This window comes from Gallinula chloropus (genome assembly GCF_964237585.1).
Source record: "Gallinula chloropus genome assembly, chromosome: 16".
Taxonomy (NCBI): Eukaryota; Metazoa; Chordata; class Aves; order Gruiformes; family Rallidae; genus Gallinula; species Gallinula chloropus.
This window is the reverse complement of record NC_140101.1, coordinates 8,151,686-8,179,612: the sequence shown is the minus strand read 5'-3', so window position 1 is coordinate 8,179,612 and position 27,927 is coordinate 8,151,686. Positions and strand designations below refer to the sequence as shown.

Sequence of the window (27,927 nt, the reverse complement as noted above, 5' to 3'; positions counted from 1 at the left end):
AAAGGGCACCCTTGGGGAGCTGATGCCACATGTGCCTTGCTCACAGAAGAAACCCAGTAGTGATGGTGCCATGCACATACAGATGTGGGGATGCAGGGGAGAGCAGTGATTCTCCAGAGTCCCTATGGGAATCTTTTTAAGTCCTTAGGTAGCTTAGATCCCCAACTTCCAATGGAATGAGGTGCTGAGCTCACTTAGGCACGCTAAAAACTCAAACAGGCAACAATTTAAGTTACCAGCCTAAAACCTTTAAAGCCATCAATGTCAGTCGATGCTGGAGTGCTCTGTGCCTCTAAAAATTAGGTCCTAAGTATTCCTATCAGAAAACTGAGTCCTCACAGGCAACGGTGAGCACTGTGACAACAGAGACTTGTTCTGGCTTTGCTGTATGGCATCTAAAGCCAGGAGAAGGAGAAGCATCCTGCAGGCCTGGGCTGCGTTGTGCTGAGAAGCACGAGCATGCCCTGGTGAGAAGCTCTGCATCAACTGCGCAGGAGGGCTGGCACCGGTGTCCGAGGAGATGCCAGTAAGAGACCCTTGGGTTTGTTATTCGGGCGTGCTCCTGGGACAGAAGCCATCACTCTGCTAACCATCCCCCGAGCCAAGTTCTCCCCGCTGACACAAAGCAACACAAGCAGCCAGAAGGGAAGGGAAACAGCGGCGTCTGCAGCAGTGGAGACGATGTGAAACCTGCACTGCTCTGCCCGCCGTGCCGGGAGCCGCCCCGTGTCACCACGCTGCACTCCAGCTTGTTATACTAATGGTAACCATCTTGTAAATCAGTAATAACTTGCACCTGAACCTGTAAGTCATTAGTAAAAAATTATTACACTTCCATGGCCAGAGGACTTTCACAGTTAATCAGTTAAGAAAAGAACTGGCTGTTAACTGGTTGTTTAATTCCCTGGAAGACCAGTTTATTAAGAGAGGGCTGAAATCTGAACTGCAAACAGTATCTGGGAGAATTATATAGCTTACAAATGACATACTCTGCTGGAGAAGTAGGGGCCAAATGTTGCCCTAAAGCGAGCTGAATGGAGGAGCCCCAAGGTGCCGTTTGTGATGCTTTCAGGTTTTTAATCCCTTTGATCCCTGTTTGGATCTACTGGAAATCAAAGAGCAAAGTTTTCTGGGTTCCATGAACCAGGAAACTGGGGTTCTGTGATCACTGCAGGACAGACACATGAGCTTTCCAGTCCTGGCCTGTCGACTGGAACAGCAAGAGAGGGAGCAATTTTTGCTCCAGAGTGTGATTTCCTGTTTGCTTGATGAATTTCAGTATTTAGTCATCAATCGTTTATCAGAAGAGTCGAAGGCAGGCGCAGACCCTGCCCACGCATCGACTGGGGGCACAGTGTGCATCGGCTGGCGATCTGATGGCACAGGGCCATGTCCTTTCCCTCCAGCCCCGCTGGGCTTTGGCTCATCACTGCGGATGTCTGCAGGCCCAGACCCAGCATTAAAATAATAAATAAATAATAATTCAGAGGAGTGACACCCTGATAACTATGTGAGTATGATGGGAAGAGGCACCCCATCAAAGCGGGGTTTAAATCTCAACCCCAGCACCTGCTTTCTCCTGTACTGGGAAGGAACCTGAAGGGTGGCACCAGCGCCAGGTGCTGCCCATCTCCTTCGTGGGTTACCAGGCAAAAGGACCCTCTCTGAATGTTAATGCTGACACTGCCAGAAACTTAACAAATATGAAGCAAAACCTCTTGTATAAGTTTGCTATGTCAATGCTAAATCCCCTGTTCATTTACCAGATAAGCCCCTTAGTCACCACAGGCACAGCAAGGCGATGTGACAGCTCTGTGCAGTTCTTCTCCAAGGGCAGTGCACCTTGGAAGGGGAAAGCGAGATCAGGCTGGGTGTGATGAGGAGCTCCAGGACACCGTGGGTTTGGTTTGTAGTAGCTTTCCATAACAAAGCCTTTTTTTGCCTTTCTGCTTCCATATATTTAGATCTGAGTGACTTTCTGCTGCGCTCGGCTGCCAGATAGTTTTGGCTGAAGCCGTCGGGGAAGGGACACGTGTTTGAGTCATGCAGTTGGCTCTCTCGACAGTTAGCGAGTTACTGAGAGAAGATGCAGTTTGTGTTTAGTTGTAGCTAACGTGCAATGAGAGCAAGCAAAATACTCCAAGTAGAACACGCACATCATAAATACATGCAGAAAAGCTTATACCAGCAGGGGATGGGGTTCATTTTCTTAAACCACAGTAGCTGGCTAAACCGACACAGAAATATGAGGCTGATGGACCGAGGTTTAAGGAACACAAGGCAAGAGGCTTCGCTCTGCCACTCCTGCTCTGCCTCTGCGGCAACTGCCGCAAAGCCCCAAGGTGACCTGCACTCGCATCTATTTTTGTGTGCGTGGTTTGGACCTTACAAATTCCCTACACAACTGCTGAGAGCAGGAGTGCCACTCAGTACGAAGACATTCTTCTGTTAGATTAAAGCCAGCAAAACCAGAGGAGGCTGGGGACGGTCCTTTTCCTCCCAGAGCTCGCACCCTGTGCTTCAGAAGCCAGTGAAACTGGTAACAGGTAACGCAGCGCCTCTAAAATAGCAACCGCCGGCAGGAAAAGCACCCAAGCAATAGCACTATTTATTCACATGTCACTCTGCAGTTTCATCATTCTCCTAGACTTAACCTATTTACTAAGCGGCGAAATGAGTCATTCAGCGAAGTGTTTCAGAAACAGAGAGAGAAAAAGAGAATGGATGGGAGAAAGCGATTTTCTACAGGAAATAATTGGGGGGTAGGAGCTGAAGAACAGTTACAGCATGTTCAGGATTAGCTGGAAGTAACAAGAATAGGCAAAGCTGCTGCTTTTTTTTATTTCTGTCACAAAGGAACTACCAGAACAAATATTTAATTGAGGGGAAACAAACCATTTAACAAATATTTAATTAATGGGAAACAAACCATATTACCCTCCCCTTTCGGCAGTTTTGCACGGGATGAACAGTCAATAATGCAATCTATTCCCTCGAGCACTAGCACTTTTGTCTATTAATCCACTAAACTATTTACTGGCTCTAATTCCCTGGCACCTTATCTGCTGCCGCGTCTTAACTTTGCAAGCGTCCCCGCAGAAGGGCTTGTGGGTTCTTGCCGAATTCAGGCCTCTCCATCTCACCAGGTTTCCCTCCAAACATGTCTGAACTGAAGTCTGAGCCTGGTTCTCAGGAGAGAGCTGCCAGCAGAAAACCACTGTCCCAAGGTGACAGGGAAGATGCACAATGGCCTACAACAGTTTTGCTGGGCAAGCCAAGCTCTCCTCTGGAACCGGCAAATAACCTTCTGCTTGCAATTACTTTGCCTTCACAAACAGCCTGGGAACAGCCAGCACGAAGGCGGCATATGTTTCTTACGTGCCTCATGTTAAAGAGGATTATGGGCAGTAGGCACTGTGTTTGTAGTGAAAACCACTGAGCATGCGAACACATGAAATCACTTTTGTGCACAGTATTTTCCTGCCGTGACTTTGCACCCTTCAGCAAACGAACTTCTGAGGGCAGATTCCTCCCCTCTGCGCTGGGCACTGAATAGTGGGTGCTGTTTTAGGGGCGCTGGTATCAGGAGCTGCCTATGCCAGGGATGGAACGGGATAAGCACCACTCAGGAGGGCTGCGGCTCTGGGCAAGGGGACAGCTGAGCGCCCAAACATGTCCCAGGTTAGCTGGAAGGAGTCCAGACCATGAAACATTTAAGTGGCTATTAACAGAGTGTTAGAGTTCACATATAACAATGTCAGGGAGCTGCCACATACGAGATCCTGCGTGTCTGCCCACATCTGACTGTCTGCTTTTAGTCTGCACTTTGACTGAGGCAGGAACTGGCCCTTCCTCTGGGCTGACACGGTGCCTGCTGCAATGGAGTTCTCATCCGGGGGTGCCAACATAAAATATCGCAGTAATAAAGACAGTAAATGATACCCTGGGTATAGGTATAAACGGGAGACCACTCTGAACCGAGAGGGAGAGCTCATTGTATGAGACACCCCAACTGCAAGAAGGCCTGTGGGGAGCAGATACTGTAAGCTACTTTGCATCTCACCTCAGGGAAGTCAGGAACCTCTGACAATAAATAGCTTGAGAGTGTAAGAAAAATGTATATGCATCATCCAAAGACTTAAAACTTTCATCTTGACTCAGTAACACAAACTACAGATCTTTTCTTCTCGGTATGAAAAGGGGAGAGACAAATTACCAGAAATAGCACTGGGCTCCTCGATGTCCAATGGCTGCCGAGGTGTCTCTCTTCAGCTGAAGTGCAGCCAGCGCTATTGAGGTTGGGCAATTCCCAACCTCACCACAATAGCAATAACCTACATTTGTTCAGAAATTAGCCCTCAATTATTTGCAGACCTCCCATCCCAATTCCAGATCAAGATGTAGGAACAACCACCCAATGAGACTGCCCCAGAGAATCCTTCCCAGGAATGAGGGATGAGCCATCCTGACTTTTCCAGCTGTGAGGTCTGGGAGCTCTGTGTATCCCCACGCAACCCAGGCAGGAGGCACAACGCTGTGCTCGTTGTGGTGCCTCAGGGGATGCTGCAAGATGCTGCAAGTACCTAGCAAGACCATCCTAATCTCTCTCACCAGCAGTATGGATGTTCTCCTTTACACACAAGGCTGCACAGCCAGCTCACAAGTACCGTGTTTATAGCTCATATTGAAGCGATTAGTTTGTATCCAACCATCCATTGCTACACTTCCTGGGTGAATTCCAACCGAACAACGAAGGCTTTGGAACCTCATCATGATAAAACACCCTCTTGCCTAAAATAAAGATAAAACTTGCTTACGTGGGATATGATCTCATCCGACCACAGAACACATTCAGAAGCAATTGGCAGGCCATCCCCTCAGCTAGGAGCACAGACTGAATGGGAATACTGTTCGTCCCGCCGTTGGGGAACTAGCCACAGACAGCTGGAAGACACGGGAGCAGCAAAGTCGAAGGCCAAGATCACCAAAACTCACTCTGAGAGGTCTTGGATGGAGAGCGACTGCCAGCATGAATGAAATACCCACAGCATACTGAAACCGTACGGAACCACCAGACACCATCTGCAGAACCAGGCTGCTGAAAGTATTTTGGTAGCTAACTTCCCACTCCATCACTGCAGATCAGACATCCAGCCACCTCAAGAAATGAGATACACAAAGAGCCAAGCATGCATCGCTTCACAGAATCGGCCTAGACCGTACCCAAGGTTTCCCTGAGGGACCAGATGGAACAAGCGTGGGGACCACCAACAGAGAATGGCCCACGACAGGCGCTGGGGAGTCTTTTGGGAGGCCTGGTTTTAATGCTCACTCCTTGCAGCATCCCCATGAGGAAGGCTCTCAGCCAGCCAGCCTATCCAAGGGCCTGGGTCTTCCTCCTTTTCAGCCAAGATATTAAATGTGCTCAAGTTTAAGCAGGTAGTTAAGCCACAGCGACTTCAAAGCAGGCTCATGCTGCCTTGGATGCTGGAGAGGGCAAAAGGACCATTGCAGAACCAAAAACTCTCTCATTTTGTGCTGACGGTGCCCAGTGACTTTGGGAGCACCTCACGCAGCAGAGATGGGGTACACCTCAAGGCTAAGCCAGCAGCCAGCATCCCTGCTGAAATCTGAAGGATGATCTGGATAGAGAGGGCCTCAACCTTTTGTCTACAAAGACAATGTTTACAGTTTGAGAGGGGCACCATCCTGAGTGGGCACTACTCTGCCCCTCCTCAGCACCTGTCCTGGGCACCCCAAAAAGACCCCAGTTCCAATTCCACTTGACCCTTGTGCAAGGCTCTTGGTGTGGCCCCGCTGGCAGCATCAGACAGGCCCAGAGAGCAACACAAAAGTGGCCAGTTTGGGCTTTTTGGGTTTTTTCACCTTGATTCAGAAGTTTCGCCTGTGTCCAGCTGCCAGTACTCTGGAAATCTGCCGGGGTTTGTTTTCCTCGGGTGGTTCCATGCAGCTGATGCTGCAGCTGCAAAGCCCTCAGCAGGCAGTGAGCCTGATTAAAGCAACTCCACATGAGGACACGCCATGTCCTGGCCAGCGAGGTCAGGGGACATCCTGGGAGTCCCGGGGTCAGCCTTCTCATCACTCAAATAAGAACGGTGCTCGACCCCATCACAACAACACTTGAGTAGTGCGGTGACCGGGACCTGCACAAATGGGTATCTACACCAGGCAATGGGGCAGAGAAAATATGCTAAGAGCATCCTGACCCCAGCTTCTGCTTCTTCTGAGAGCATGGCAATGCTTACACCATTGATGGTACCACGATAAATACACTTTCAAAACCCTGTGGCCCTGATTTCCACTTGCAGGTTTCTGCTTTTTTTGCAGTTTGGTTTTTTAAATCCTCTTGTCCCGAGCATAATCTGTGCTGGCTGTAAAAAGACCCTGATTCAGCACAGGGCAGGCGGGTAACGCGTTTACCACAGCAGCCTCTTCGTGCCCATTTCAGTGCTCTGCTCTCTCTCAGGGCTCAGACAGTCCTTCAGCTTTCCCCATCCCAAAGCAGACAGCCCTGCAAGAGCTGGAGACTGGAGGGATCAGAGTGCTGGGAAAGAGCACGAGCAGGTGGGGGGCTTGCTGAGACTTACTCTCAAGGGACAAACTTTTCATGGGCTGTGGGTTATACATGTGAAAACACAGTGATTAGGTGAAGGGACGGGGCTTTATTACTTAAATAATTCTTCCATTTGGTAGCTGAATCCCATTTTCATCCACACAACTCCACTTCCATGCTCAGTCAGTCAGTGGCACAGACAAAATCATCCTTCACTGACTAGGCTGGTAAATACAAACACCACTAAGCATCCCCTGATCACGTACATGGGCCTCTACATGTAAAAAGTATCAGGGAACCAAGAGCACATCTGCTGCAGCAGAGGCATTCAGCAGTGTGCTGGGGGTGCTTCCCTGGCAGGGCTGGGACAGTCCCAGAGGCAGCGATGCTGTGCAGCAGTGCTTCTGCAGCCCAGCCCCTGCGTGCCCTGGGGGGAATGGGCTGGCAAAATCCTCCTGAGAGAATCCCTCACTCCTGCAGATAACAAGTACATTGTAGCTGAAGTTAAATAAAGAAGAAAATAGATAGTGTGGGCTGCTTGCACGGTCACTACACCCGTGGAGAAGGGATTGCTTTAGTTTCCCTTTTACCTGGAAAAAAAAATAAACCAAAAAACCCAAAATAACCCCACCAACTCTTTAAAGGGTTGGAAAAAGCCTGTCTGGGAAGGGAGATAGTTGAAAACGCCTCGTTGAACGCGTGCTGTTTTCCATCCCCCATAAGCAGCCCTTACAGCGTCTCTGACCAGGGCTGGCCCGGGTGCAGCGTTTCACAGCGCAGGAGAGGCGGGCCGAGGAGCAAGGGGATGTGAAGTTTGCTGTGCTGTCCAGAAGATGAAAACACTAGTGCTGTTTATAGAGGGAAACCCAATTCGTCAGCCCAAATGAATTCCTGTGCTAATCCATGCAGGCTTCATGTTTTCCACCAGCCCCAGCCACTGTAAAGACTATCTTTAGGAGGCACAGTGTGTTTGGAAAGGAGCAGCTGGAAAGAGGGGACATTTATGCCAGCTTGGAAGGCTTTCTGGTATGGAAAAAGAGGAATGCTCTCTTGGGTCTCCCCACAAAATTAAAGCATCTTCATCCAGAGCAAAACGATGCCAAGCACAACAAACAAAAGCGGCTTTCCCCAACTCTCCTGGGCAGCCTCACTCCAAGGTTCACAATAGTTTCCATAGAACTTGTTTTGCTATCAAAACAGAATCGATCCATCCAGGCGGGATGCGCGCACTGTTTTTTAAAGACAAGAAAACTAATTTCCTCACTTATTTGCCTGCCAAAGCATTTTTGTCTGGGTGCCACAGACAGGGACTCCCCAGATAACCAGTGCATCTGCCGGTCGGCTCAACGCAGCGTACATCTTGAAAAGAAAAATCCTCGAGAGGTTTTGGTCTGCATACACGGCACGATGCGAGTTACCTTTGCTGCAGAGGCCAGGGGAGAGGCTGCCCTCAGCTCCCCACGCTGGCTCCTCAGCCCCTGATCCTCCCTCCCGAGCGGAGCTCACTGCTGCGCAGCGAGCGGCAACACAAGCTTCCTGTAATAAACCCGCCATCACCATGTGCATCTCTCGTTGCATACACGGGCGGAAATGAATGTCATGTTATATTGACCACAATCTGTTGAAACACTAGTAAATATTACAGTCTAACTGTGATTAAGGGCTAGATTATTTGCACGGCTGGGGGGTGCTCCCTGAGAGCCGCACTGGAATGCCGCGCACAGGAGAGGTTTCTCCCAGCCTGACTGCAGAGACACTCACACTCCACAGTGGCTTTTGAAAAGCAGAGTTGTTTCTCTGCACAACAGACAGATTTGGAGGAGTGTTTAATGTTACATCTAAAGCTTGTGAGAAAAGTCTTAACCCTCATTGAAGACTTGCACTGGCTGTGAAGATGGGAAGAGCTACGAACTGTACCCATGTGTAAAGCAAAGCTCCACAGGTACTAATTCCTAAACCAGACACAGTAATAGTTCTGTGTGCTTTATTTTAATAAAAGCTTGTAAAGTTTATACTGAAGTAACGTTTGTATTAAATCTGTGGCATATTTTAAAGAAGGAAACGTCTGAAAACATAGTGGAAGTTATGTGAAGAGACGGAGCTGCAGGATGACCTCAGGAGAAGAGCTCTCATGCATCCCAGCCTACCTAGCTGAAAATCTCACCCGAGGGCCTGCCAGCTGGAAATAGGCACCTTGGGATGCTTTCCAAGGAAGAAGACAACACCCCACTCAAAGCAAATGCATGCAAGTGAAGAAAAAACAGTCAGGAAAAGAAAAATGTAATTTTAAGTAAAAAAAGGATCCACAAAACACAACATATTTACAAAATAAAGCCCTAAAGAGTCCTCCTGCGACTGACTCGCTGCAGTTCAGGCTCAAACCCAGGCAGCCACCCCAGCTTTGCTGACACCAGCATCACCTCCCATTCCGGGGCCTGAACCAGGGTGTTTCCCCGATTCCAATGGGCAGCTTCTGAGGTCAGGCATCTTTTACCACTAGAAGTGCTGGGCCTTGTTTCAGATGGCAAAACACATGATGGCAGCCCAGGTACGGCACAGGCCCATGTCCCCCCAGCACTCCAATCCCTGGAAAGCAGCTGCCTGTGGCAGTGCCTGTGGGCAAGCAGGACGCACCGCAACCGCATAGAGCATCCAGGAACTGCACAGAGCATCCGGGGAACCAAACAGAGCAAACAGGGAACCGCACGGAGTGCCCAAGGGTAGGGCCTCCCGAAGTCAGGACCTCCACAGCCGCTTTCGGAGAACAGCCCTGCTGCCTCCTGGCGAGGCTCAGAAACCCAGCCCAAGCACCAGGAGGTATCTGGCCATAAGGCAATGTCTGGTACACCATCCAGCTTCCCCTGGCCTTGTGGCTATGGAGTCTCCTGGAACCGAGCTCTTACAAAATAACCAACGCAGTGTTGCTCATAATGACAGATACTTAGCCCAGGGGAGTTTAACTGTCACAATACTTTCACCGCTGACTCCCATACCTCTGAAGTGGCTCCCCCATCATTTAGTCATTCTCACTCTTTCCAGAGAAGCTTAGAAACCACCTAAATAAACCAGCACCGATTGAGACATTGCAAATGTCATAAGAGTCATTCATGTGTCTCACTATTTGTCCTACATTTGACTTGATTCATTCATGGATGATGAAGTCATTCATCATTAAGAAACCAAACCAAACCACACCACAATTTGGGAATCTTTGACTAGACTCCCCTGGCAGAGATGATCAGAGGGAATGATTGCAAACTCACACTCCTCTAATCTACTGCAGCTTTCGCCCTGGCCCGGATTATTCTTTGCAGGTTAAAAGCAGAGTTTCAGACTCCTTGCACAAAGGCAGAGCCCATCCACACATAAGCACTGAGAACCGACTGAACGACGCCGTCCCTTTGCTATCGTGTGGCTCTTCTGCAGGGCCTTGAGGCTTTCTGGTCATGCAGTGTGTGCACGCTGTCTGGGCACAAACAGGGCTGGCACAGGACCGCCACGCTGCCAGCACCCCCTGCCAGCCACGAGACAAAGCCTGCCCAAGGCACCCAGCCGGGGAAGCAAGGGACAGTCTGCTCTGACCTTTAATTCCACAATTATCCATGGGGAAAAAAACTCCCCATCAGATGCAAACCTATCACTTGCTTCAGCATCCATGGGCAGAAATCACTACCACTTTTCTCACTAGATCTCGTTCGACTAGGGTTTCACTCACAAGAAATGGTGTTTGTTCAGCTGAGGGGCAGAGTTCAGCCCGCGTTTTGGAGAGCAAAGTTTCCAAATTAAAAACCCACAAAAGGACATGGCTTGATTAAAACGGGAACTGTGTGGATTAAGAGAATGTGCAGGAGCATGGAAGCATTGAACCAGTTTCTCACGGAGGGAATTAGTGCTGCCCTGCTGAGTCCCACAGGCATCACTGCTGAAGCCCCTTGATCCTCAGTGGTTTTACTCTACTTAATGGTTGCTGAAGATTGAACTCTCATACCCAACACTGGCTAAATCCAACTTGAGACCAAGTTTTCAAAGTCACTGTTGTCAGACCATCGGTCACGCAAATACAGAGATCAGAATTTCAGTTGCCAGAGAGGCTGCAGTTATTTCTAGCAGACACATACCTCAACAGGAGAACATGAATGTTTGCAAAGTTGAGAGTACTTGGATTTAGGGGCTTTGTGCAGATCCCTTCTAGAGGGAGGATCCATTGGTGAAATTCCCTGCTGGGTGTGCGCCCAGATCTCTGTGCTTGTAAAACTGAAGCGTGGGGACTTGGAGCGATGATTCAGATACAACTGCATTGTTTATATGTCTTAGGTTGGCTTTACCTCCCTCTGGCTTCTTCTAAGTAAACACACACTGACTGTGAAAGCCAACAGGTTGTTGAAAATTCAGATTAGAAGCTAATATGCTGAGAAGGGATCTTTATGGCCTTCAAGCATTTACTCTTCCTCCCCTATCTCTGACCCTCCTGCTGGCACGACTACAGTTGTGCTGCTTGGTTTTAAATCACGGAACCTGGAATGACCTATTAGGTCACCTGCTACCTCTCATACACAGTGCAGGACTACCTTCTTCTAAGTTTGCCCAGTCTGCTTTGAAAATTCCTCTAAAAACATACTGCATTCAAAGGAGAGCACAGGAGTCTCCTGGAACCGGTGAGTAAGCAGCACCATCGAACAACCAGGGAGCAAAAGGCCATACCAACTTCTGCTGGGCAGAAACGTGGCTTGCACTACTCAGAGTTCTCGTAAGAAAACCAACTTTAATGGGAAGTTCGATGATTCATCCTCAGTTTTTTTATTTTAGAATGTCTGGGGATATAATAATCATCATCATCATTTTCGTAAGAAACAAAGTATGGAAAGCAGGTGGAAGAAAAATGGGGTTTAAATTAATAACCCACAGCTCTTCATTCTTGTGAAAGAGAAGGTCTATAGACAAAAAGTCCCCCATTGACTCTGCATGCTGCCCTGAGTGCAGAAGTTCTGCCTGTGTGAATAACATCGAGGATCCCAGTGCTTTTCTACAGCAGAAGCCTTTATAACTGGCTTTCAGCTTGCACCATAAACAGCCTGTATATCTTTAAGATGGTTATTCCTGCCAGGCATTTCATTTCACAACAGTTAAAGAAATGTGCAGATGCTGTCCAAGCTTTTCCAAGCAGCAGGGCTCTCTGCAGCTGCTCACAAGATTTCAGGAGCACAGTTCGAGAACGGCTCGAGCTGCCTTGTTGCTAGCTGCTGCTGCAGGAGCTGTGTCCTACCACGTATTATGCCAGGCTTTAAAGGCTGAACAGACCCCTACCCTTCCTACCCACCCTTCCCACCTTTGCACCAGAATGCATAACAAATAAAATGTGGAAAGCAGCAATGCCCAGCCCAGGCATTCACAGTTCATGACTCAGGCCTCTCATAATCATGAGATTGGTTTTAAAATCATGCAATCATGCCCCTGCTCCCAAAGTTGCGTCATTTTTGTGTGCCTGGATTTTGAAAGACCAATACACCGAGGTTCACTGCTTTAATGTTCTGGTTTTTCTCTTAGACTGGACTTGAAAAGATCACCAAGAAACAAATAACTCTGGGATTTTGCTGCAGTCACCTGCATGGGGACTTTTACATCGCTATAAATATTCCAAGGCTCACAATGAACTCACAAAGAGTTAGGAAGAGCTTTGAGCTGCCACGTGGATATAAGCCAGCTCACTGGTTATTCAGTTACATCGCGCTAATCTTGAAGGGGAGACAGGAGGATGAACTGTGAGAACAAATACAGCCCCAGCTGCAGGTTCCTTACAGAGCTGCCAGGCGGGGTATGGCCCCCCCAGTGAGGCACCTCTGATAAATGAATGCAGCATCCCTGCATCATCTCTGCTGGAGGTTACTAACTCCTGCTTCAGTCTGCGGCTCTGCACACAGCCAGTGCAAGGGCTGCCCATGTGAGAGCCCTTCACCATGTAAGCTGCAGCTGCCTCTACAAGGCCGGCCAGCCTGGTGGCACCAGCACTGGGGTGAAAGCCCCCCTCAGCCATCCCTGTAGTGCCATGGACGGTGGTGTGTCCCTGGCCCGAGCTGTGCTGATTCCAGCGTTTTTACACCAACAGAGCCATGTCTGTACAAGGGCTTTTACCATAATAGCTGCGTTAGCAGAATAATGAAAACATCAACCACCTCAACCAGCGCAGTTATGCGGTGAGCGGCCTCAGCGTAAAACCAGCCCTGCTAAAGGTTTCCAGACAGTGCTTCTCCGGTTCAATGCAAAATGGTGATTTAGCTCTAGAAGGAGTTAACCCCCTTTCCTGCGTTGCAGTTGCATTATAAACCATTTCCTATCTGTCTTGCTTCTCATCTCCAAAGCCCCCATTTTTAAAACCTGGTGTCAGAACAGTTATGATTTTGACTGTGCTGAAAGAATTTCTGCATCACGCACTCACTGTCACCCCGAAGTGGCAGGAAGACCACTGATTCATCTTCCTCACATCCTGCCCATGCACATATGACAGCTTTGCTCTGCTCTTGGCTTTGCCCTGAGAAATGAGGGTGTTCCTAATGGACAAGCCTGCTCTCGGCGGCAGGCAGCATACCACCCGCCACCATCAGTCGCTCCCTGAAAGATCTCAGACAGCAGCTTCCCAGGCCTTCAGTCCCCAGGGCTGTGTGAGGGATGCAGCCATGGGCCCTACACAAGGTACAGTGCTACCCATAACTTGTGGCATCAATTCAGAGCTCTGTGCTTCACTTCACCCATCTGCAAGAGCCAGGGAAAAGCTTGTCCACTTCTTTCTGCAGTGGAATTCTTTTAATTCATTACCGTTCCTCTGCACTGGATGAGTAGTGCCACTGGACTGAAAAATGTTATTGTTGTTATCCCTTTAAATTGAAAGTGGATTGAAGGAACAAAAGTAAATGTATGGTCTGTTTTGGCAGATGTCCCCCAACAGATGGGTGCCTATGGGCTTCTTTAAAAGAGATTTCTGCTGCCTGTGATTCAGACTGTCTAAGGAATGCCATGAGCGTGGAGCAAATGGACAGCAAGTCTGGGAAAGGGCTTTATTGTGGTTTAGAAGCTTTCAATTCCCAACTGCAAGCACAAGTCCTTTTTTTCGAGTAACTCTCTGCCAGTATTTCAAAAATATCATTGAAAATTGCTTGATGCCTTCTGAAAGCTGAGCGCTTTCTGCTGATAACAGACCCCTGGTTCAGCCTGCAAACGGTGGCACGCCTCCCGCCAGCAAAGCCAGAAGTGGGGTTTATTGTCGTGGTGCATCAGTTGGCAGTGGGACCCTGCCCGCTGGGGCACCGAGGGAGCGCTCACGTACCCGTCCCGCAGTGTCGGTTCTTGGCGGCCGTGCCCGTGGTCTCCTAATGGAGTCTGCATGTGCTTTTGAACAGGAAGCGCTTTGTAACACGACTTGCCTGTGGGCACTTACTGCACCAATTAAAGATTCCTGAGCTGGAGAACAAAGAGGTGCCAGTGGAACTATGGTTTTAATCACTTGATTCATTTTCTTCCTTCCTCCGCTGCTGATTTGGGATGTATGGGTTTTTCTTTTTCTCGCTTTGTTTTGCTGTGCCTGGTTTTAGGCAGCGGGATGGCTCAGAAGGGCTGCTGGGGAAAAAGCAGTCTGGAAAAGGGGCTGGGTTTGTCTGAATTCTCAACCAGCAAATTGTTTCTAGAGGTGAAGAAGAACATCAGATGCCAGCCTGCCATAACACTGCAAATACTAGTTCTTATTCAGGTGCACAGGGGTTTTTCCTGAGACTCCTTGACTTAAATGCTTTACTGTACTAGAGGGAAGGACAACCAGATACTATTTAATAATGGAAAACTGAGGTGCAGGGAAGTTAAATACAGACACAACCCGGGAGACCGTCCTCCTGACAGACTGATCTTTCTGCTCCCTGCCCACAGACTACAGGTTTTTGGGAGCAGAACCACCTTTTTCTTCTCTTTTGGCATTGCCTCCAGAAAAGCAAGACTCCGGTGCTTAGATCCTAACACAGCATGAATCCACAAGTGCAGTGATCCCAAAATAAAGCATGCAGTGTACCCATGGAGTGCCACAGGTCCCAGCAGAGAAGAGAGTATCTGGAATAAAGTGAGTCAGAGCTTCAAGAACGAGGCTGATGAACACCCAGATTTGCTAGAGTGTTTGAGCAAATGCTTTGGAGAATGTACATGCTTCACTCTTAGTCAAACTCTGCCTGAGCAGAAATGACCACACCTTCTATGAAAAGTAGTTCTAATTAAAAACAGAGCGTGGCTTTTTTTGATGTGAATTGTTGCTCTAACTGCACCACAGCCCATTTGCAACATTCAAATTCGTTCCTGCCTAAAATGCCAGGAAACAAACGTTTCCCCCTCTGCCCCGTATCACTGTTTTGCTCTGTGCACAGACACACGATGAGAACGACAACAAACCAAACTCAAACATGCTCCTGAAGACACAGCCTTCTCCACTTTCTGGGCATGGAATCCAGACAGCTATAAGGGAGAAAAGTGGCTTCTCTCCAGCTGGGAAGGTGGTTGGAGCCCTGGTCCCCGTGAGCGTAGCTCTGATGTACTGCAGGCTTACGGCTGCCTTCCCTGCACAGAGAGAGCCCTGGCTGGCAGCAAACTGACAGAGTTGGCTTTGTGCCACCCCCTCCTCCATCCACTGTGCAGGGGCTACGAGGGTGAGCAGGATGCTCACAACATGCTAGCACCTCAGCAAAGCCCCAAGGACCTTGACGGCTGGAGGAAAGGGGGGGCCTGTGTCCTGCCTTCCCCCTGGCTGCACTGACCATCTCCTTTCCCCTCCAATCTCCCCAAGGAGCCACAGGAGCAGTGTGGGTGCAGAGTGGGCTGTATGTGCCCAAAGCCGTGGGGAAGAGCTCCGTCCCGCACTGAGCCTGCTCAGGGCTCACAGGGTAGTGCTGTTTCTTGGGTCCCCAGGAGACCCAGGGTTTCCTGGAGGTACATACACCCTGCTCAGGCTCGTCCCGACCAGCTACCAACCTCAGGAGAAAAGTGCCAGTCAGAAAAGATTCCTCCTGAGCGGGGAGGAAAGAAGGAGTTTGAATTTCATTTCATGCCACCACGGGGACAGACCTGATTTTCTAATAGTCAGATGAAAGAACACAAGGAGAAAATGTAGGGACAGAACAAGCTCCAAATAGTCCTGGATGAGTCCCATGGCTGGGGCAGTGGGGAGCAAAGCTGCACAAATTAACACATTGCTGGCAGTGAAGGTGATGGAAAGTGCCGGGTGCTTTACTGCGCCTGCCGCACGTCCGCGGGTCCGCTCGCTGCGGAGGTATCTGCTGCACCTGGATTTTCTGTGAGATACGTGAGTTCTCTATAAAGCATCTCTGCTGATCAGCAGTCTGATAAACCACTACACGAGCATCTGCCTGGCTTTTCTCCTCCCCATTAAAGATTACTGGTGCACCAAAAATAATTTAGAGCTGCTGTGTCAAGCAGACAGCTCGGAGTGTCAGATGTGGTTAGATAGTTGCCATTTGAATAATGACAAGCGTTTTTCTTTATAAAGTAAAAAGCACACTACATGACAGCTGAACCGACCAGAAGGACTAAATCTAAGGCAGGCAAGTTGATAACATTCAAGACAAGAGCTACACGTCCATTATTTGTACATGGAGAGAGCCTAACACCATATTTGACACTCAAATCTCTACAGAGCACTTCTCGAGCGTGTCGCAGCCAAGTGCTTTAGAGTCTGTGATGCATTTATCCTCCCAGCCCTGTCACACGATCCTCCTGTCTCTGTGTCACAGATGGGGAGCTGCGGCACTCGGCAGCTGAGTGGCTTCCCCAGGGCTACACAGGAAACCTCTGACTCCATGGTACAGCCAGCCCAGGGTGCAACCGGCGCCCCAAGCCCTGTCTCCCCCCCTCTCCTGGTCCTGCCCCACCAAGAAGAGTGCTGAAATAATTAATTTGTAACTGGCTTTGTGCTTTAAATAGCTCATCTGATTGCTCTGATGGTCCTGGAAGAAATAAATTCTATTTGGCAACGTACTTCTGTGGTGGTTTGTGTAACTTTTACCATTGTTGGTGGTTTTGGTTATGAACAGTATTCAGAGGAGGCCTTGGCTGGAAGATGCTGAGCACTCTCTCACCCTATGGCTTTCACCTGTGTTTGAAGCTAACTGCTACTTGCCAGCATCACCCTGGACACCGGATGGGTCCCAAAGGATCTCCTGACCACAGCTGATCTTCATGCCATCCCCAACAGCAGCGAATCTGAGGCAGAGGTGGGTAACAAAGGTGCCTCTGCCAATTTTCCATGAACAGTCCTTTCCTCTGGGGATTTGCCTTTGCACTACACGATATCAACAAGTTACAGATTTTTTTTTCTGACAGAGAAACATGGAAATATGCAGGGGAATATGCATATGAAGGTACACATAGGTGTGGTGGTGTCCTGCCTGCATCAGTCTCCCAAATGGCTGCATTTCCAAATCCAACCTATACAACTTGACAGCTAGAGCCATCCTTCCAGTCACCATGGATTTCATAGTTTGTTTTGGGAGGGGAAAGCTGAGAAATTAGAAGGCGAGTTGGGAAGGGACTGCATGGGCTGGGCACCTCTTGCTCTAAGGTAGCACCATGAGCAGGAGAACAGGGGCAAACGTCTCCTTCCAAGACAGCACATGGAAGATCTCTACATCTGCAGGATGGTCAGAGATGAGCTACAGACATGCCAAAGCTACCATTAAGGTAGCCAGCTGGTGTTTAATACTGCTACTCCACTCCACTCTACTGCAGTTGTGTATCTACGGCATAAAGAAATCCACACGCATGACAAAACCCACCTGAGAAGCCAAGTAAATACTTGCCACCACCTGCCTGAAAGTCCACACTCTTTTGGCTACACTGCTATTTGACCTTGAGAACTTAACAGTGTTGTGAGCTGTGGTCACACATTCCACTGTAATTCTCCTGTGGAAAGGGAACCAGCTCTTATCTTCACAAGGTGGGAGGTAAAGCCAGTTTAAGTGTGCTAGATCTCCATCATTAAAAGTGCCCTGTGGAGCAGTGAAGGCTCTGAGCAATGAATAAACCATGGTCTCAGGAAGAAGGATGCTTTTTTTTACAGCAGGGAAGATAGGAAAACGATGAAAGATCCTGCCAGCAGTGGCAGCAGGAAGAAGTAAAGAGAAATGGTGTTAGCCATAAGATGTTCTTCTCCAGTGACTTCCAGGAGAGCTCAAAGCCTGGGACAGCATACCCACCCACAGAGGCAACAGCTTCAGGAATGAGGAACCGGCCCAGGTCACTCAAGAGGATCGTGGCAAAGCTCAGAATAGAAGCAAAATCTAGAACACCAAGCCTGCCCGTTAACCAGGAAGGCAGAGGACAAGAGTTGACAAGAGGTGGTCACAACTGGGGGACAGAAGCTGGACTGTCAGCAGAAATACGGGGAAAGAAGAACAAAGAAGAGAGAGGAGGAAGATGGGGAGAGGGAGGAAGAGCGAAGGGAAGTGAGAGACACTGAAACAGTGATTGCCTAAGAGTCTGGGCATTGCTGGCAGTGCAGTGCACTCATGCCAGGACTGGCTGAGGAACCATCATCTCAGTATCTATCCCTGAAAAATCACAGCAAGACCTAACAGCTCACTTTATCTCAGAAGAGCTTTCTGGATGAAAGGGATTTGAGGGTAAAGCCTCTATAATCCTTTGGGTTTGCTTTCTTTTAATACTATAAAGAACAAAAATAAACTTTCTAGTTAGGAAAAATATGGCTTTTGTTATGTTCTGAGTCACTTTTCCCCAGCAGCAAACAAAGTGGCTTTTCAATTGAAGTCCTGGCCATTTCAGAATGAAATGTTATGCAAAGTCCTAAAGTAAATCACCATTCTCCAAGACACACTTGTAACTAATGTAAACTCACTGAGGTCAGTAAAGAGACTGCATGTGCCCCATCTCGCCTGGCCTGGGTGGCATAACTGATAAATTCATCCCGAGCTGAAATCACTTCAGGACGGCCTAGGCAGCAATGCAGAAGCCTGGGAAGTCATTATTAACTTGCTGCTCTACCTAATGGTTCCTCTGAGCACACAGGTCGAGCACGTCCCTCATGAGCTAGGCTGCAGTTAGGTGCTACTGGCCTGATTCAAAACCCAGTGACAGAATTTCACAGTCCATGTGGGAGTTCCTCTAAGTGAGCTTTTGCTCGACTCTGACGTTTGCTGCTTTCACTTCAAGATTCATTCGCTGTTGTTTCTTTTACAAGGTTTGTACCAAGCATTTTCAGAATCATGGAAGAATCTCTCAGCTCCTCACATCAGAAGGACCTTAAAAAGCACAGCGTTCGCTTTCCCTGGCTGAAAGATCTCCTTTCTTTGTGACCATGCCCATTCCCTGAATGGGAAGCAGACTTTACTTAGCTATTTTCTTGCAGATTCAGCAAATCTCCTCAATCAAATTCTCTGCTAAAACCCAATCCAACATTCCTCTTCAGGCAAGAGAACCAGTAAAAACTCTCCAGATCTTACTGTGATCGCACCAAAGCTACACCAACTACACTTCAAACACAGACTGACAGAGAAAACCATCCAAGTTCTGCTCTGCCCACGAGAGCAGCAGTGAAGGCTGGACACAATAGAGCCACTGAGCACTCAGCACCCCAGCTGAAGAAATTAAACTTTCGTGGGCACAGTTTCCCAAATCAAGGTGAGTCACAGTGGGAAAATCCCAAACTACTGGGTGCTTACAAAGCACATTCACAAGATCACACCGTGCATGCAATAGCCTGGACTGAGAGGATGGCAGCACCAAGAGTATGTGAAACCCAGCTCTGCACTTCACCCCATACCATGTTGGCAGCAATAGATCCAGCAACCTCACTCTGCTCCCACTCAAATCAATGTCAATTCTGCTATTGGCCTTCACGATTGCAGCGCCCAGCTGCATCCTTAACTTTGCATTAATCTCCTCTCACGAGGAACATACTTTAATAACAGAACCAATCAGCCAGATTGCCAATAGCTGCCTACCTAAGAATAAGCAGGATATGTTCAAAGACAGCTTTACTCTACCATATATTCATTCCTAAAGGCTAAATCTGCTGCTCTTGCAACAAAGGAACAGCATTGTTGTACTTATCAATGTCCTACTGTTCATCTAGAACATCTGCACTAGTTTTGCCTGCAGCGCTGCCCCATTCATTACAGGCCTTGATAGACTCTTCAATGGGCTTTTTTTTATTGGTACAAACTGTACAAAAGCATTTCACAAAGTGGACTTTGCCCTGATATGAATAATAAAAAATAATAACTTTAAAGTGCATTTTGTTTCAGTTTCTCCACTTCCCAAACTAACCTTTGGCAAATGGAAATAAAATGGCACCAGCTTGAAACCTGACAGCTCACTGCAGGGGACTGGAGGAGCTCTGCAAACACCAGGCTTTCTGCTCAGTCGCCAAAGTGCATTGCTACCTATCAAGAATGCAGCTGATCAACGACCAAAACGCAGCATGAGCAAACAGCAAACATCCACACATTGGTTTTGCGCAGAGGAACAGGTGGGATTTAAAAGTCCTGAACTTCCTCCCTCCCTCCAACAAACCAACCCACATAAGAGGAGAGTGGTGCTTACCATCGTCCAGATACGCCTGGTCCAGATTCTGCTCCTGTTTAATAGTGACTCCAGCTGGTAACACTTCTTTCTGGTCGCTAACCGGCGGTCCATTTTTTGCTGCTCGCTGGCCTGAGGCTGTCTGCTGCTGGATCACTGTAGGGTATGAACTTGGACTTAACCTTTGTGCTTGACTGACCTGGGGCTGGCTGGATCTTGCAACGTTGGACGTGAAATTTTCACAGCACATGATGTGCTGAAATTCCTGGTGACTTCCACACCTCAGCTGCTGGTTGGTTGGAGAATAGTGAATCACTGGAGAGGACTGCTGGTTGCCTGGGGAGTGGTGAAGCACTGCTGAAGTTTGGCCTGGAGAACCAGCGTGCACCAACACGGACCTGTGTGCATCTGAAATAGCGACTGGTGTGGCCATCAAATTGGACTGCTGGTAGCCCAGCTGGCTCGGGCTGAGGCTCTTGCTTCTTTGGTATATTACAGCGGCCGGATTCTGCTGGTGGTATCGGGAATCAGGAGAAGAAAGGCCTGAGCGCAGCTGCTGGCAAGGAGCCATAGTGGCCACAAGACAGGAAGGGGACTCGGTGACCATTGTGTGCTGTGAATAGTACGGCTGTGTTACTGTTCCCAGGCTGCTGTGGACTGTATTGCAGAGTAGGGCTGGATCGTAGTCATCAATGGGCTCTGTTTTGATTGATGGGACTAGAATAGAGCATGCAAAGGACATTATTCATAACATGATGACAAACATATTTTCCTTGAAGTAATAAGAAATTTAACCCATTTACAAGATTTGTGTGCACGAGCTCCTAGCTTGCAGGCACTGAGCTTAATCAGTCACGTACATGCAGTCATGGCAGGATCTCTATCAGTACTCTGTTCTAAGATGTTCTTCAAAAGCTTTCATGACCCATTTAACCACAAATTTCTAAAACCTGATAATTTCAATACTTCAGCTTATATTTTAATTCACTGAATGGTCATTCTGGAACATAAACAAAACACACAGCGATAGGTGTTTTGTGTAGTGCTTCCACCTCAGAGGACAACTGAATGCATAGAAATCCTGTGACACAGAAAACCTCATTTTCTGTCAAACATTCACCTACTGACCACAGGCAGAACTGAACTATTTTAGAGCTTTCTTTTTAGCTCCTTGGCTGCATGGAAATTCCTCAGGACTGACAGCTGAAGACCTTTCTGACACCATCATTTAAAAGACATGATTTAGTAAAAGTTGGTGAATCTCGGTGTGGATAAATGATGGTCCTCTAGAGACAAATTCTCACATTTCTAATGCCATTTCTTTTGTTTGTTTGTTTTCTGGTCAAATCTTCACCCAAACTCAGTACAGAGATACCATACAATAGAAACCATTGAACGGTCAAGCAAGAGGGTCTTTTTTTGGAAGTGTAAAAAAGTCCTCTTCTGAAGTGATTGTACTGGGACAGTATTGTACTTCTCAATACTATCCCACAGCACAATAATACAGCATCTGTACATCCCTTGACACTGGTGATGTCCTATACATTTCATACACTGAGGGAGATGACCAGAGATTTTCAGGCTGGAGAAGACTAAAGAATTAGTGTTTGCCTGCCCTCAGAACTCAGTCACATTAAGACATCATTTTGAAGCTTGCATAAAATCTGGTATTGTATGCTTTCTGGTTTGCACAAACACAATCTGAGTTTTCTCACAATATTCTTCTCCCAGCCAAAGCTGAGAAATTCTGGGAATCTCATTAGTAATCCTATTGCATTTATTGTGACATGGCTCACCAATTCCCAAGAAGAAGAACATCAGAAAAGCATTCATATTTTTCTCAACCAGCCTCATCCTGAAGAGCATACATTGCTCCTCTCCCTCTGTACCAAGCCCCTGTTACTTTCCCAGATCTGATGTTATCTTACTGTCATACACGTCAGCTGGGGAAGGCAATGCTCATGGTTTTCACAGGGTCACATCATGTCACAGACAGAGTCGGCTCCCACTGAGGCTGCTGGCAAGCTTCCATCAAGTGAGCGGGCAGCATCAGCCTATTGCCAAGTTAACTGTCCCCTTAAATTTATGGGAAATTCCTCACCATAAATCACACGCATCCTTTAAACCAAACAGCTGCTGAGTGCTTTGCTGTCCTCAGCTGAATTAGTAACACTCAGATCCACAAATAATGGCAAGAAAAAGACAGGGCAGGAAGTAACCTTGGTCCTGAGAAGGTGGCAACAACTTGCTCGGTCCTTGAGAATTACCTGGGTGGTAGGTGAAATGCTGTGGCTGGCTCCGTTTCCTTTTCCCGTTGATGACGTAGAAATTCACCTTCACAGCCGTGCGAATGTGCTTGTTCCGGTACTCTGGGATTTCTACAAAAAGCATGCTCTGCAACAACGAAACGTAACAGAGTTAGTGACCCAGGCTGACAGCAGATTCCTGCGTGGATCTCCCCTGCCACAGGGCTCGACATAAAGGCAGAGAAATCTTCCTATCCATCCCTACAGAGGAGGGTATGAGAAGAAGAAAGGGGGGAAAAAGCAGATGGTGAAAGAGCAGAGGATTTTGTCACTGGGAGGCTGATTGCTAGGTACCGTATCCTCTCTCGTACTTGATGCTGTCCTGAACTTGGAGAGAGAAGTCTCTGCTACAAATAGAACACACAGAATGGTGATAAATGGGCAGCACTGTTATCACACTGTGCTTGATAAACAAGTATGTATTGCAGAATTCCCTCTTTGTTAGGATAAACCGGATTATTCTATAGCCTTTAACTTATACACAGCCGGATCCCGCTTCCGTGCAAGCTCACAGCGAGCGTCCCCTTCTGTTCCGCAAGGACAGGCATGGCCCGTGGCAATGCAAGTGCCAGCTCCTGAATGCACTGAACTGCAGGAAGGTCCCATTAAGCAAATTGAACAAAGAGGCTCATTCCCTTGAAAGATCAATGTCCACTTTAAATGCTATAGTACAGACCCTGTCCTGCTGAGCACAGAGCACCCACGGCTTCCATAGGGGTGAAAGGAAGCCAGGACAGCCAGCAGCCTGCAGAGAATCAGGCTGAGACAATAGAGTTCTGCCAGAACACAAAATCTAGCAGTTACTCCATTTGCTGTGGGTTACAGCTAAATGAATAGTTTCTTGTTGCGACACATTTACTGCTGAAGCATTTGACATTTGCTCATCGCAGCACTAAGATAGCTGCTCTTTCTGCCTTTGAGACGCTCTTTGAGATCCACCCCTTGAATACAGCTTGCTGTCTGAGAAGCTCAAGGAGAGGACATTCGATGGTTTGCATACTTACAGGCTGGCTCTTATCTTTGTCCACTGTTGCCTCCATTTCCCAGATCTGCTGCCCATCTAGAAGAATATCACAACATCAACCTCACTGGATTTTTTTTTAAATCGTTAAAGAAGGAGACAAATCAAGTGCATTGGGTTAGCAAAGCTCTCAAAATGGACTTAATTGCAGCACCTTGCCAGTCCTAAGCAAAAGCAACAGCATTTAATTTAAACACATCACTGAACACTTCTCTTGCCAGGAAAAAGCTTACATATGTATTACACGCTCGTGTAGGAGTCAGCCAAATGGAGGAATGACATACATAGCGCAGGTGCAACATCTGCTTTCTACCAGCCTTGCTTTCAGCCAGCTTGGCTGATGGAGGGCACCGTGAGGCCAGGGACTGGCTGGCGGTGGTCACGCCAGGTCAGCAGCCCACCAAGCTTCCCACCGTTTGGAGCTCCCCACCCATGCAGTACAGGGCAGAGCGGACAAGGGGTGAAGGACGAGCAAGAATCCAGGTGGGGTTTAGGGCACGCGGATGGCAGCGAGCAAACGGAGCCACGTCAGGGCTCATCGTTCGAGGTGCTGCGCAGCGGAACTGGCAGATGCTCTGAAGTCTCACGGGAGCCGTGGCTTTTCTAGAAGTAGTTCAGCAGAGGCGGCCTCTTACCCTAATTGGGAAACCAGCTCTTCAGGGTGCCCGATCGCGTTACGCATGCCATCCTACTATTTATACTCATTTTTAATATGCGCAGTATGAAACCTCAGTACGTGGTGTCTAGCAACACATCTCTGATCGAGGAACAAGGCTGCCACCGCTGCTGGCTGTGACAGTGCCACCGGCAGTCCTGAAGTCACCGTAAACCACCAAATAGTCACCATCCTCCCTGTAAAAGCATCTCACTGCTTGTGCAATGGCCACCAGAAGGCTTTCTGCTCTCAATTACATCCACACAGCTTGTTTTCACTCCGAGTTACACTAAACTGTATTCATAGAGGAAAATACAATCGGATGCCCCAGTATGAAATACCATCAGGTCAGCGCCCGTGCTGCAGTACATCAGGAGTGACAAGGCACTTGTGCACAGTCTGGGTGCTTCATCTGGCTACAGATATTTCCTAATTCTACTGTCACCCACACTTCCCAGAAACATCTTTCAGCAATGCCTTCCTTACTACTTTCATTATTTTATCTTTTAGATTCTAATCTCTACCCCTTTGATTTTTATATTCTGCTGAGGCTTTTAACCAAGCAATTTGGGGGGGGGAGCCTCATACGTTTCTGAAAGCTTGCCTTTAACATGAAGAGGAGACAGGTACACAAAGGGACCGACCAACTGGGACCAGTGCAGTCGCACAGCTGGCGGTGGCTTGGGGAGGGGGAGGCAGCTCCTGGATCCCCCAGACTGAGTGCCCAGGCCCAGCAGACAGGGCTGGATGGCTCCTACAAACAGTCCTTCTCACAGGACTTCTTATTTTTCCCGATTCTTGGAAATTCTGCAAGAGCTGCTTTTGTCCTCTGTTATTTAAGTACTTCTGCTTCTGGCGAAAAGGGAAATGAAAGAGTATTTTTTAATGCATTTTGCATTTTTTCTGTTGTTTTCCTCTTTGTTCCCCAGACAATGAGCTGACAGATGTGCAGGACTCTGCGGGCAGCATCTCCCCGAGGGACTGGAGCGGCCGCAGGGCCCTGCCTGCCGCCCCAGCACCCCAAAAGTCTCTGCTTTGGCCTCTAAGCACACAGGAGGGAGAGAAGGGCTTTCCCCCAGCCCATCACCAGTGGTGTGCCCCTTCCTCTGGACAGGACGGCTCCCAGGGTGTTTCGGCCTGGTGTCTGGCTTGTGGTGGAGCAGGAGCGGGCCCACAGCAATGGCAGGTTCTGCTCACCACCCCTCTTCCTGCTGGGCCAGCAGCAGCCACCAAGGAAGAGCTGGAAGATGGGCTCCATCTGTCAGCTGCTTGTGAGGAAGAGCCTCAGAGGTGAGGGGGAGCTTGAGCCTCAATACCTCACACCTCTACTGCCTTGCTGTTCTGGTGCCAGGAGAAAACACTGAATTGTTCTGACCTTTTTCTTTTTCCTTTTTTAAGTGTTTCAGGTTCTCCCAGCTGCCTGCTACACTGATACGCGGATTAGCGATGGATTGCTGGACCAGAGGTGGCCTAAGGGAGCTGGGAACTACGGTCTGCCCAATTTGCTGCTCAGCCCTCGCATCCTAAAGGACTGCTGTGCACAGGAATGGAAAACACACTGTTATTTAACACTGAACAGTCACTTTGGCCGCTGCTCTGGACTGTGGCAGGTTAAAGTGACAACCCTGTTAATGCAGCTAATGCTTTGCCGTGGCTGCAGTGGTAAAAAGGGAAAGCAAATACGAGGGGTTTAATCCAGCAAATACTAAATGCATTGTCTGATGACAAGGCAGTAAACACTTAACTCCTCTTCTACGTGATCATTGTGAAAATAAAATATTATACTGTGTCTTGAGGAACATTCACACATACCCCCTGCAAAAAAACCCCAACAAATAAACCAAAAAAGAGAAATTTCTGTAGGTCTCTGAGCAGAAAAGGAGGGAAAAGGAACCCACATGTCACAAAAGAGCAGCTCTGACAGAGACACATGTTGGGGGCTAAGCAATGCAGTATGGAGGAGTTTGGACATCGAGGACAGGCCAGTTGGAATACTGGACACTGGTTTTCCTCCTGGCAGGATATTTCTGTTTCTGCACTGCCAAATTCAAAGTCTGCATGGATACAAGAGCCCTAACTTCACAAAGCAGGTAGAAAGGATTTGTTGGTCCGAAATGCATAAAACGAAGCAGAAATGAGCCTCCAAGTCATCCGCCACATTCAGGAGGCCAGTGAAACACACACAACCAAAACCACAGCAGATCTGATTTAGCAACCAAGCCACTGAAATTGCACTAAAAGCTAATGAAGCCAACCATAAAAATTAGCTGAAGTTTAGGCTGAGTCCAAAGTCTGAGGGGATTAAGAGTAAGAATGAGAATAAGCCCAACCAAACAAGAAATAAAAGTATTTGGGGTTATCATTCTAACGACGATGGATGCCTCTGTTTGGATATATTCATGCTTGTGGCAGCTTAACAGGTTTGTAACAAATCTGTCAGCAGCAGCAATCCCTGCTCTTTAAGCACCAAAGCCCTGTTGAATATAACCAGTCTGCAGCTCACTCCCAGACCTGTACCTGAAATATCACGATGTGGCTCCATCTGCCTCACTGCTTCACATTTAAAGCTGTGAACATACAAGCTTTAGCTTGAAACAATCAATATTTGCTTTTCCTTTAACCCCTCTGGATCTGCGCATCACGTTGAGCTTTTGGCAAGAGGATGAGGGAGGCTGTGAATAAAATGAAAAGTACAACTGCATTCCAGAATCCTTCTGCTTTAGCCTCTCCTTATTGCTGGAAGGAAACGAAATCTTTTGGTTGTGCACACTCAGAATGACTGGAGAGGAGGAGGAATGACCTGAAAAGATTAAGGCACATCTGTAGGACAATTTGAAGAAATATGGACAGAGAAAACTTGCACCCAACTGTCAATAGATTCACTATCTTTAAATGTGCAAAAATGATAATTGGGGGGGGTGGGGACAGCACCTTGACTACCCTGTAATTCTGGCATGCTGCAAACTGGACAAATGACTGGTCTCCTCCCCACTTGCAAACTGAGAAGATTAAGCCCCAGCCTGCATAATAATGTAATCTAAAGTGTACAAGTCCAGACAGCTGTTTGTTGCATATAGCGAAGCCTGGACATCCGAGAGGTAAGTTACCTGCAGAGGAGCAATAGCATCACAGTGGCTGAAGGACTGAGAGGGCATGAGCACAACAGTGAGAGAACCTATGCTCTGCAAGTCCCATTCAGTCCGACAGCATGATACCCCAGCACGTGTGTGGATCACAGGAAACACAGCACTAGACCCATGTCTGTGGTATGCCTCAAAAATCTACCTCCACAACGGGGAGTTCAATCCGCACCTCTGAAAGGAGCAATAGTGCCACTAAGGATGATAAAATACTTTTGGATTTAGACCCCAAGGTCTCACCAGGCATGGCTGCCTCGTGCAGTGTTTTTACTGTTGTGGTTCCCTGCTCATTTCATGGTTTGTCTTAGTTGGCGAGTCTTTAATGCCACAGGTCAGTGAAACGTTCAGGAAATAGAGGGTTTTGTGCTGCTTCAGGGCTACGAGACTTAGCATTAAACCCCGATGAGAGATCTGATTGTGTCAGCACTCTTTGGAGGAAAGAGTTGTTGGAAGAAAGTAATTCTACCCTCTCTAACTCAAACAGCGATCATACCAAAAGTCCTGCTTCAAACTTTGGGGAAAATCAAAATGTCAGTCTGCATTAGGCACATTTTGGGTGATTCTCTGCAGCCCCTTATAGGGCTTTTCTTAATTAGCCAATTAAAGGTTTTCTGAACCAGTTACAGCCTTTACGCATTATTCACCATCCC

At 48.0% G+C, this 27,927-nt stretch overlaps 1 protein-coding gene across 1 annotated transcript in view; it reads right to left on the bottom strand.

Moving 5' to 3' along the window:
- Nucleotides 1–27,927, bottom strand: part of NFATC2 (nuclear factor of activated T cells 2) — a gene marked incomplete at both ends in the record, with an annotated part of 77,483 nt that overhangs the window by 6,686 nt on the left and 42,870 nt on the right. Inside the window, 3 exons of the mRNA XM_084271428.1 lie at nucleotides 20,177–20,872; nucleotides 22,423–22,549; nucleotides 23,466–23,521. Of these exons, the coding sequence (XP_084127554.1) occupies nucleotides 20,177–20,872; nucleotides 22,423–22,549; nucleotides 23,466–23,521 (879 nt within the window). The remainder of the gene's footprint in view (nucleotides 1–20,176; nucleotides 20,873–22,422; nucleotides 22,550–23,465; nucleotides 23,522–27,927) is intronic.